Consider the following 12,522-nt stretch of genomic DNA (forward strand, 5'->3'; position numbering starts at 1 on the left):
GAGCTCCCTCTTTGGTTTCCACTACTATTTAATCATTCAACGGTGCTCCCTACTTTGATGACTGGGCACAAAGCATTAATGTGAACTGTATTCATTTTGACCTCATTAAAATCTGAAGAAATACATTTTAATTGCCAAGATATTAAAAATAAGAGAATTTTTAATAATGCCTGGAAGAAGAGAGAACTTCTCATGTCATTTTAACAAGCAAGACATGATAAATCAAAAGCATACCTGTGAAAGTATAATCTAAATGGGTAGTTTGCTTGACAGTAAGCACCCTGGACTCATTGAACTCTCTGTTTCTGAGTAGGACAGAAGCAACAGACTGGACATTACTGCCAGATCCCATCACTATCAGTAGATGCAAAAGTAGTCGTTTACAATGCTCATAGACTTCAGGATGACAGTGATCAAAACCTAATACAAAAGGAAAACAGCAAGGCTTTATTATATTCAAAGGGCACATTGAATTACATTATTTAAAGAACTGCAGTATTCAAACCGGTCTGTTATACTTTATCAAATAGTAGATATATCATTCACTAAATGATGTCTTTTCAGTGCTTCAATATAGAAACAACAACATACAGTTTAATAAACTGTATCCTGATCAGACCGAAAAATATATGATAATCCCATGCAGGGTTGAAGTACAGAGTGATTTTAAGTAAGAACTTTATCTGTGCTCTGTATGAAACAGGAAGAAAAAAGATGAATTTTACTGTGTCTACAAGGAGGAAGAGGTAAAAGTAAATCCAACAGAAAGTGCCTTCAAACAACTCCAAAAAAATCATAATTAAATTCATACTAATCACTCTGAAAGATATTTAATTGAATTCTTAAAATACTCTAAATATTATGACATTAATGAGATTTCAATACAAGGGCAAACATTAATTTAAATATCAAAAAGAACAGTTTAAGAGTTCCTAAGCTACTATACATATTTCTGTAAGAAGTTATTTACCTAGAAAAATTGCATGAAGCAAAAGATGCAAATATCCTCCCCATTCCACCTTTACACTGTGGTCAACTATCAAGTCCGTCAAAAGAATCACTGCTATATTGCATCTAAAACAAACAAAAAAAAGCAGTTAGAAGAATGTAACATGAACTTTATGAAGAGCTGTAAAGAGCTTCATATGCTTCTAACCTCTATTTATTCCTAAATCTATAAAAATCATGAAGTTGTGTTATAAAAGATGAACACTCATAATTAAGATAGAAAAACTTCGGTCCTCCAAATTAAAAGGCTGAGTAATCCTAAATTCCTAGACCTGTGAGCAAATCCAGAGAAAACAAATGTACTATCTACTGTCTTTTAATCTGCTATCTTCAAATTACTCAATTTGTGCAACACAAATTAAACCACAATGAACTGCCATAAGCTTTGCCAAAATAGTTACCTGTGAAGTGACATGCCTGGAGGAGAAGTTTCAGGCAAATAATCCACCAGTGGTGACCAGCAACCTCCAGAAGGTGGGAAAGGTAGAGGCTCTCCTTGATTGTGCTCCATCACCTTCAACCGCCAGTTTGAATAGAGAGGCATTGAATCACCTAACACAACAGAAAATTAAACCAGAAATATATATAAAACACATTTCTGTATCATATAGTCTTCTGAAGAAATACTTTTAAATTCTTGAAAAGCTGAGATAGGGGACAGGGAAAGGTAAACCAGCTGTAAACAGTAGTAGTTAGACACCATTTAAAAATAAAAAAAAAAGTGGTTATTTCTTTTAGCATAAGGATGATTCTACAGAAGACACACCCATAACAGAGTAAGGTTTTGTTGAATAGGTTTGTAAAAATGATGAAAAGAAAGCAAAGTAATCTAATGTAATTTCCTTGAATTTCAAACCTCACATCAGATAGGGAGTTAGTCAAGGCTGGTACCTTTGATCTCACTTAGAAGAGCATTTCATCATAGGCTAAGGAAGTATTTCTCAAGAGCACCTCCTCACAGGTCTTGCTAGTAAAAACCCACCATGTCAGATAGTAAAAACCTACATGTCAGATAATGCCAGCCTGATATATGGGGTAACTCAGAAATTGGCACTTTTACAACAGCGTGGCCCAAACCCGCTGCTTGACAAAAGTTACTGCTCAGAAAATCAGTAAATTTGTCAAGAAAACACAAAAAGACATTTAGTTTTTGGTAAAGCAAGCTTCAAAAGTGGAAGAAAAACATCAGCTATTTGGGATGACAGTATACTGTGTTACACATCCCAGATACTTTTCTGTTTATAAAGAAAATGTTTTGGACTTCAGAACAATCAGTCAAGGACAGAAACAAGTAAGGAAACTGCCTCAACAATTCAGTGTTTCAGTGATTCTAGCAGCTATCCTTCTGGAAGTATAGCTACAGAAGTCTCCCATGTTCACACATGTATCAGCTCATTATCACCTTCTCCACTGGAAGAGACAAACTTCTTACTGATGGAACATGTGAGATATCTTCTGCTTCAGGATACTCAGTGTTGCTACCACAAATAGCAAACAAAAATAAAAATGACCACAGCTGTGATACTGGGCATGGCCTATCTGAGCAGTAGTGAACACTCTGGCTGCCCAGAAGGTTACTGACCCAAGGTCAAGCAGATTCTGCATTAGGATGCCCAGTCTTTACAACAAGTTCTGTAATGAACATTAGGTTTCACCTCCTTGAAAGAGGCACTAAGAACCACATACTCACTCTAACCTTCATAGTCTGCACAGAGTCAGTCATTAAGGAGTGCCTAAGGAGATCCTAATGGACTCTCGTTGCTTCAACAGAGCATGGAACATGCTGTGTTCCAGACTGACATCTAAAGCTCAAAACAGAAATTAACATCCTATTGTTCAGGAACACAAGAAAAGTAAGGAAAAGGCAGTGCTGTACCATGCACTGTAACATGCCCAAACAACTTAACTGGTAGCAAAACCAAATGTCAATAAAAATTGAATGAAACCTAAGAAGACAGTCTGTGGGAGCACTCTAATGATCTGCATCAGAGTGAAATACATCTGATTATCCCATGCAGGGTTAGAGTACAAAGTAATTTTAATTACTAATAACCTCTTAGCTGAAACAAGAGTTTCAGTCAAACAAGTACTCTGACCAAGTATACAGAACCTACTAATGTAATGCATCATGTACTGTCTGACCACTGTCCTCATTTTTGCCTGACTACCTGATCTGTTTAGCTTTCCCTAGCATTGTCATGATGATTTTGTATCTTAGGCACTGATACAAAAGTAGCCACCATTAACAAGCCTCTGTTAAAAAAATATCCCCGTAAGTATAATGGAGTTTCAGGAGAAATTTTCACCTCTATCCTTACCACAGTGTCTCAGAAAAAACCAAAACAGAGATCACAAAAAACAGCCAAAAACACATTTTCAAAACAAGTTTGAAAATTAGACCTACATAATGAGACCTATTTTCCTTGTTATATTTTCTTTTGCTATGGCTTCTAAGAAAGTTTTGTACCCTTTTTCTTTCTTTTGAAGAAGCCAAGGAATGTTGTAATTTAAAAGAGCAATTACTCCTACTTTTTTTCCTTTTTTTTTTAAACTTATTTTCCATCACCTTTTTTTTAATCTCATCTTTCTCTTGCTAATCTCTCTCTGTTTTATCTGCCTAACTGTCAAGGGAAATAAAGTAAAACAATTTAATTTGGGAAGGTGTTCCCAACTCATTCCAGAGGACAAGTGAAGGAAGAAAGCATGTTAACTTCCTTGTACACTTCATTCTAATCAAATACATGCTAGACTTCAGTAGCAATACTAAGAGGGAGGGAGGTAAAAAACTCCTATTTTTTAATAGGTTTATGCAAGAAACACTGATAATGCCCATTTCCTTATGTTCTACAACCTACAGTAGAAGTATTAAATTGAGAAAATTTGGTTTTCTATTCATAGAATTATTCTTTAAAAAAAAAAAAAGTTACTTTTTTCCTCTTCATACGATCCTCCAGAGCTGCTGCTGTAGCGAGATTCTAGTCTGTGGTGCTGGCGATTTAAGTTGCTGTTCAACCCACTGTAGATGTCTAGATGCCCATAACTGTACATACAAAAAAAGTAGCACTAGTAAGTGACATCTGTGACAAACATCAGTCAGGGTATCTTAGTAAAACTGTATTTCACCACAAATGTTACGCAGAAAACAATTCATTTTACAAGGAAAATCAACATGATGTCAAAGGATCTCAGCTGTATAAGACACACCTCCTCTAGCAACATTAGGTTAGGGGATTCAGGGAGATTTTCCACTATAAATTATATTTCTGTTCAATCATTTTCATTAACAGTTAAGTACATTAAAATATTTGTTGTCATTTCATGTAAATTTTTCTCAAATAACAAAATAACAAAATCTGTATGCTATCTGGCAGAGACATGCATACATACACATAGTGTCCAAGATCTTACCTCCCTAACCTGATAAATTATAAAAAAATCAGAGAAATGAGAGTGCTAAAAGCACAATTTCCAAGCTGTTTCTACATAAGTTTCTAAAATTCTCAGCTCCAGTCAAGTCCAAGGTATATCTTATCAAGAAGCATATACTTGGGGCAGGAGGGGATTTGTGTTCAGACAACCCTAAAACTTGCAGAGACTTTCAAAACTGCCTTCATTACAAGTTTCTTCAGCTCCAGGCCCCATAGCAACCAAGTACTACACTGTGCCTTGTTAGGCTTAATTTTGAATGACACCTCTGTGTCTTCTGGATTTCCTTTTACACAACTCGCCATAATTTAATTAAATATTGGGGTTGCCCCCATCAATATATTTACTATTCTAATTATATTGACATAACTATCCTAGGGAAGGAAAGAAGTGTCCAATTGGGAAATTATCTTAGAAATATAATTATTAAAGCTCTCAAACAAGTCACAAAAGAAACTTGTTTGCGAATTTACTGCATAGTAGCTACTCTACAGTAATGGCATATGTGCACATACTTTCGCTTGTGCTAATTACAGAGTCTCTACTCACTTTTCACTTTAAGGTTAGTTATTCATATTTAACACAAAATGAGAGCATGCTACAGTCAGTTACTGTTGAGCTCCAAGGCCACAACGTGTCTATGTCAGCTGTTTGCTTTTCATCAACCTCACATCAGTACCACTGTCTGGTAAATTTCTCCAAAAGATTGTTCTTAAATAGCTCAAAAATTAGAGAAGGAGAAATCTGTTTTAAAGTTAGATGGAAGGCATCTTGACACAGATACCAGGCATTCAAATACCCCAGTCAGGGAAAATAAACTCGCTTGCAGCACATGCGCACTGTTCATTTCTACTGAGGTACTAAACCAATTTTTATATTGGTTACATTATCATAAAATCATAGAACAGCTTTGGTTGGAAGGGACCTTAAAGATCATCTGGTTCCCACCCTCCTGCCATGGGCAGGGACACCTTTCACTAGACCAGGTTGCTCAGGGCCCCATCCAGCCTGGTCCTGAAAACCTCCAGAGATAGGGCATCCACTTCTCTGGGCAACCTGTGCCAGTGCCTCACCACCCTCACCTCACAGTATCATTTCTCTTCCATAAACATACACAGTCCAGTGTAATTTATACATCAACAGTTAATTTAGGCATCAACAACAACAGAGCTGTAGCAATACAATGCCTGGTCCCATAATTTATTCAGCTTCCTCTACAGTTTTTTGAGTTCAGGAGGGTGCTCAGGATTTGAGGCTGCTACTGTTAATCCCCAGTAGTGTTCCAGTTCTGTTGACTAAAACTGGTATGTAATTCCTGCAATGTAAACATACCTGGAGCCACTGAGATGCAAGTACAGTACCTGCCAAGAATTCCTGTAATTCAACTAATAACTGCTCTTTGAGGAGATACTTACTTCTCTTCGATACTGTCTTTTATGTGTTTACTATCAGAGTTGCCATCTGTGGGAGCCACCATCGTATTGCTACTAGAAGTGGTACCTGTGAATTACATTCAAAGAAAAAAGTTGGTCAATAAAAAGAAAAGTAGTCTTAAGCATTGCATGACGACCCTTATTTACTTGTCCTTGCCAAAAGCCCTAATCAGGTTTACTCCACAGTGACTGGCACAAACACAAACTGAGCTAAACAAATTTCTTTCATGTGCAGTAAAAGTTCGTGAGCTGCTACCATAATTTCACTAACTGGAAAAAAGAAAAATAATCTATTCCAGGAACTTCTGAGTCTTCAATTTAAATTAAGGTCAGAAAGGTCAGTTTTTGAAGCAGAATCTAAAGATCAATTTTTTTCTTCCCTGTATGCTACACCTCAGAGTAATCTGTAAAATGTAGTTGGACTTTGGGTATGCAGTTAATTCAAACCACAAACAGATTAAGGATTAAAACCTAACATCCTGCAGTAAAGCTTTTATCAGTTTCCTTTTAAGAGAAATTCGTAAGCATCACACTGCATTGATGACCACAACTGGAAATAATTTCACATCCCCTTCACAGCCTTTGCTATTCCAAGTTGCATTAAGTGCAAGAGCCATGGAATTTTTATCATATTTTTTAAACACTTTCAAGAATAAGTGCCAATGCAATCATTTTGTGATCCAGATAATCCCCATGTGATAGGTCCATGCTGCTTCATAATACTGACAGTTTGCAGCACAAAAGTTAAGTCCTTGCTTAGACACCCTCCGCACACCCATGTCTTTTGTGGCTCACTTTGAATGATGCTGCACCAAAACAAGACAGCTTTTCCCTACATTTCTCAGTCTGCTCTGGGACTGATGAATGAAACAGACACTTTCGGTATTTTCAGCGGGTCTGGGTTTTTTTGATGACTGATCTATTGTTAATTGGTAATTATTTCTAAAAAGATTCTCCTAAGTAAGTGTACTTAAATCCTCTTGAAACAATTCCTATGGGTGCAGTTCGTGTCTATAACAGAACTTGAAATTTAACAACTTAGATGGATTTAAAATTATATACATTTTCCTAGTTGTTTGACTAAATAGGCATAAAAGTCTTATAGTGAGGGTAAACAGTGCAAGGCCTGAACATAGACAAGTCTGACATATATATTAAGACAAACCTGCTCCATGTGAACCTATCAGACATTCTTTAATAAGAACTCAGATCTTGTAAAACGAATTTTTTACCTTATTTTTAGAAACAGAACGTTGCACTCCTATTAAATATTTACAGATAAACTCCAACAGTATAATTGATTGATAGCAGCATGTTTGTAACTGACAATAACACCAGTTTAAGTCAGTTAAGTTAGTAAATTCTTACCTGAAGTGACAGAGGGGATTTTGTAACTGGATGTAATGCGGTAGTATGGTGGATTATCCATATGGGTGACTCCTGAACTGACAGGATCTGTAAGCTGAAGTTCACTCACCAGCTCTTCTAGTAGTTGCATTGTTTTATCTCTACCCAAATAAACAATAACTTTCTTTACCTGCCATAAAAAAGGATACAAATATACAAAAGACTTGAATACCACAACTTGTTAAAACTAGTATCTACTCCCACAAAAGTGAGGATACCTGAAACTTACTCTACTTCTAAAAGCAAACAAAATTGCTTTCCCAGCTGTCAACAGCAGCAAGCATCAGAAATACATCACAAGAGTAAGAAAGTAAGTCTGAAAATAAAGTCTGAAAGTAAGTCTTCTGGAAATTATTTAGGAAGCAAAAGAGTTTATTAGAAAGGTTTTAGCAACATCTGAGATCAACACTGGAATGAATGTATTCCAGTATAATTTATTTTTGATACTTCGCAGTTCTGTTCCACACTCTTTCTTTTCCTGCAGTCATCACATTTTTCCTCATGCTATCCTGAAGTGCTCTCACACACGTTTTGACAACAAAAAAAAAAATTGGCTTTGAGGGGGCTTGGGATGGTTGGTGGGTTGTTTTGGTATAATACTTGGTCATGTGAGAATGACACCCTACATAGTGTAACAGGTGCTTTATTTTATTATATTATCTGTCTGCTTTTTAGGAATATCCTAAATTATAGCGTGGGAAAGACCATTTAGTTCTTTAAATGCTCAAGACCTTTGTATGGTCTGATAACAATAAACACCTAACTATAGCAATATTTCATTAACCATATGGCAATTAAGGATTCTCCACTACATCTTATTCCACAAAATAATCCTGGTCATTGCTAAGCAGCAGCAGATGGCTGCTAGTCAGCAATTACTCTAGACATCAGTAAGTTCGTATTTCTTCTTCTGACATTTTCTTGACTTATTTAGTGCTCAATGATATATTTCTATCCTTTTATGAGAACTCAAAATGAATGGTAAGCAAGCAATCCAGGATGTTTGACTCGAAGATTCTTTTGTCACAACCCATACATGCAAAGATTTTGGGCTGCAAACATTATTTGCAGATTTCCTCATGAAAACAACTGCCAATCTATGAAGAACTTAAGCTGTCCTTAGTAAGAACTTAATAGAATTATAGCTCCTGATTTATTATTAGCCAAACCAATAATAATTTTCTAATGAAAATGCTAAGTTTAGCTAAAATTGATACTGAAATTTTGACACACATGTCCAAAAGTAACTCAAACAAAAGAGCTGAATTTCATTTGTTCATACTATTTAGTGGTCATTAACTATGGGGTTGGAGATTTTGATACTAGAAATCCTGCCCCAGACTTGTTTGGTGATCTTTGCTTCTAGACACACGAATAATTTTTAAAATATCAATAAGCACTGAGGAGAGACATATCACATACTCACATAAGGCAAAAGGCTGGGTTCACTGTTCACTCCACAGATACTGATCAAGAAGTGCAAAATTATTTTCAGATTCTTTGGCCAGCTATCTGCTAAAGTAGTCCAGACATTTTCTATCTCTGACCAAGCCACTTCATCACCATACTAGAAAACAAAATAAAGAGATCGTCTGAAAATTCCATCAGAAAATATTGTACTTGAAAGTGATCTGCACTGGCCAAGTGGGACACGCTCTAGAAAAAGGAGACATAAATCCTGCAGCAAGCTGTTGCCTTTTTAATATTCCAGAGTGATGCTTTCACCTATATTTATGTTTATAAACACATTCTGGAAATAAGTATTTTCTTTTATAGATATAAATGTTAAACAAAATTTTATTGATATACAAACTATATTATTTTATTGATACATAATACATCAGACTGCAAGAGCTGGGCCTGTTTAGTCTAGAGTAGAAAAGACTGAGAGGGGATCTCATTAATGCATATAAATATTTCAAAGGCAGGTGCCAAGAGGGTGGTGCCGGACTCTTTTCAGTGGTGCCCAGAGACTCTTTCTGGTGGTGCTCCTCATTCCTGGATGAGTCACAGTGGCCACAAACTAAAACATGAGAAGTTACACCTCAACACAAGGAGGAACTTTGCACTGATGGTGGCAGAGCACTGGAACAGGTTGCCCAGAGAGGTTTTGGAGTCTCCCTATCTAGAGACACTCCAAACCCACCTGGCCATGTTCCTGTGTAACCTGTTCTTAGGTGGGGGGTTAGATTAGAAGATCTCCACAGCTCCCTTCCAACTCTTAACAATTCTGTCATTCTGGGAAATTTAGGAGAGACCCATCCTCTCAGTTGCTGACAATCTTGTACAAAACTCCACAGACCACAGACTGACAAGAGTTTTTAATTTATAGCTCAAAACATGATCTCTCATCAGCAGGATTCATATATAACATAACATGGTAAGAATTGGCAGGAGCACTGCACATGTCCAGTACTACTTCTCTGTTGGAAGTAGCTATGACAGGAAGAAGGAGAGTCAATCAGCCCCTGGTAATAAGATTGGTTCCAAAACTCCACTTTGAGATCAAAGGCATATAGGCAATTTGGTACTCTCTATCCAGCTAGACATCTATATTGCAAAACATCAGTTATATACAGTTACTATATATGACAATTACTGTAACATTTATACTACCTATTTCTCAGAATACCTCAAAACTAAATGGTATTGTTTGGGTATACATAAGCAACTCAACAAATCTGAACAATAATTTTTGAAACTTTGGTGACAAAGTATCTCTGAACAGTATTTTCTCACATCCTAAAAAGAACAATCCATTGGAACACGATGAAGTGCTTAAGTAATTAATCTTACCTTTGCAGTCATGTACATCAGATTGTTCAGAACCATAGCTGTAGCCTGTGGTGATCCCCAACCTTCTCCTCGTAGCCATCGTCTACTGTTCACCATCATTTCTCTGTCTTTCAAACAATCTTCTTCATCTTCATCTTGCCGACGAATGGTTGGCAAAGGTTTCAAGTCTACCAACTCAATATTGTTCATCCAGGGCAGCAGATAATGCAGCATCACCTGTCTCCCAGCTGGGTGAGCTGTTTGGATTCTCTGACTTACTTCTGCCATTCAAAAATTAGGGACATACATGAATTCCAAATCCATAATGAGAACTGGTTTGGTAATAACAACCACCATGAGCCCAGCACACCACACTGATATAATGTAATGGTAATAAAACATACTAACTTTGGCAAAAAAGCACTTAAAATTTTTTCTTCATCATCATAGTCCCAGTAGTGGAGTTTTTTAATCAGTGTAAGAGGTTATTATTCTGCAATTGCTGAAAATGCTATGGAATGATGCATTTAAGCAATCTACAGTAAACAAGAACACACTACAGATAGCAATGAAAGAATGATTTTAAAAAAACCCCTGTAGATTATTTCTCTAATGTGATTTCTCATGGTTATTAGAAAGTAATTAATAAAAATATTTTTGATTCATGTTCTTTCCCTTTGAATATATTTCAAACACAACTGAACGATAACCGTAACTCAGTAAGTTCTATTGTTCCATTAGCTATGATGATGTTGTCCTGATTTCAGTGAATTACATATAAATTAGTTATCAAATAATAAGAATGACACATTTCGTACAATGTTTTTGACTTGATGAAATTTTTTTTGTTTTAAAATCATACCTGAGAAGATAGCAAGTGTCAGTTCAGGGTAAGTCCTTGCTAATTCTTCTGACAGCTGATAATACGACATAGAATACAAATGTGGTAAAGGAGAAGGCTGACCCAAAACCCCATCCGTCCGCTGAACTTCCAGTTTGTGAGCATAACGGAACATCTTTGGTTCCAAGATCTACAACAATAACGTTCAGATTTTGAAGCTAAGTATAGAGCTACTATTAACATCTTTTTATAAAAAACATTTTAAAATTTATGTATCTACTCTCATTTAATGTTTCTTATCTATGCAGATCTCTGTACACCCAAAGTATTTGCCAACACTGTGGTAATTTCATAGAAGACTAGTAAGATACACTCCACTTGATGAGTTTCCAGCAATAAAGTTCCAAAATATGCTTTCACAAAATACCGTATTAAATATAAATTTATCTATGACAAAATGTGAAATACTGTTTAACACTTGTATTTCCAAACAATATCAATTATTGCTCATCCATGAGGCATGGACAGGAACAACATAATCTTTGATGCGGTAGAGATGCAGCAGGAGGCCAAAGAACCCTCATACTTGAAAAATCAATTTGCGCTCATCTTAAGCAGTGGTGTCCACTTGAAAAGAAAGATGGGGCTGACATAACAGGGGTGTGATTTCAGTGGGGTCTTCACTGTTCAATTTAGTTGACAACTAAAACCTCTGAAAAAACCCCCAAGACTTACAGTCTGAGCCACAAGCAACCCAGATTTATCTAAACATTAATGCTGCCAGTAAGATTAAGCTTACCCCTAAATGACCCTGGAAAGGAATATACAAAAGTAAATTTCATGGCTAACAAGATTTCACTGTCATTTCTGCACAGTGAAATAGTTGAAAAAATGTTTGGTTCTAATGCCTAAACCACAAAACTGACTGCTACCCCAGCAGACAGACTGAAGGTTTGGGAAGCAATATGCTTCTCTCTGAGGTGCTTTTGGACAAATGGAGATAGATATATATATATAGATAGATAGATATCTGTTTCAGGGCCATATCAAGAGAGTCTTGATTTAGGTTTTGTTTCTTGAAAAAGTAGGTACTATGAAAATACAGGTCTTAAGTGCTTAGTTCATGGAAACAGACACACTTCCACTAAAGTCTATTTGTGCCAGGTAAGGATCTGGCCTAACTATGTACCAAAAGACAGAAGAAAAAAAAGTGCACTGTATTTTATTACTGAAGAGAAGCAAACAAAAACAGATTTTTTTTTAATGTACAGGACAGTTCTTATTTTAAAAGAAAAAAAAATAATCAGAATTAGCTTACAAACCTGTAATAGTTGCATAGCAACTTCATAGATAGCCCTAGTAGAATCAGCTGCTTTAAATAGTATCAGATTCAGGAGGGTCACTGTATCACACTGGTAATCCCTAGGAATAAATTGCAAGTGTGAAAAAAAGTAAAATTACATTTGGCTTTTTATAATTTGAATTTAAGTTTAATTTACAAGGCATATAATATGGGATAACATAACATTTTGAAAAGTTTCTCTAGTAACACGTACACAACAAACAGTGGTGATCTTTTCTTTCTAGGGCACGAAAAAACACAGTTCTGTATGAAAGAGCTCTTTGAAAATA

At 36.1% G+C, this 12,522-nt stretch overlaps 1 protein-coding gene across 5 annotated transcripts in view; it reads right to left on the reverse strand.

Moving 5' to 3' along the window:
- Positions 1–12,522, reverse strand: part of FRYL (FRY like transcription coactivator) — a 122,714-nt gene that overhangs the window by 40,734 nt on the left and 69,458 nt on the right. For all 5 annotated transcript variants that reach the window (XM_050337577.1, XM_050337576.1, XM_050337575.1 and 2 more), the window contains 10 exons: positions 12,213–12,312; positions 10,912–11,080; positions 10,071–10,330; positions 8,701–8,841; positions 7,236–7,404; positions 5,850–5,934; positions 3,936–4,048; positions 1,410–1,560; positions 971–1,074; positions 235–420 (listed from right to left, as the gene is read on the reverse strand). In XM_050337577.1, coding sequence (XP_050193534.1) covers positions 235–420; positions 971–1,074; positions 1,410–1,560; positions 3,936–4,048; positions 5,850–5,934; positions 7,236–7,404; positions 8,701–8,841; positions 10,071–10,330; positions 10,912–11,080; positions 12,213–12,312 — 1,478 coding nt within the window. The remainder of the gene's footprint in view (positions 1–234; positions 421–970; positions 1,075–1,409; positions 1,561–3,935; positions 4,049–5,849; positions 5,935–7,235; positions 7,405–8,700; positions 8,842–10,070; positions 10,331–10,911; positions 11,081–12,212; positions 12,313–12,522) is intronic.

The sequence above is a fragment of the Myiozetetes cayanensis genome, unplaced genomic scaffold, assembly GCF_022539395.1.
Source record: "Myiozetetes cayanensis isolate MyiCay16 unplaced genomic scaffold, myiCay2020 scf7, whole genome shotgun sequence".
NCBI lineage: Eukaryota > Metazoa > Chordata > Aves > Passeriformes > Tyrannidae > Myiozetetes > Myiozetetes cayanensis.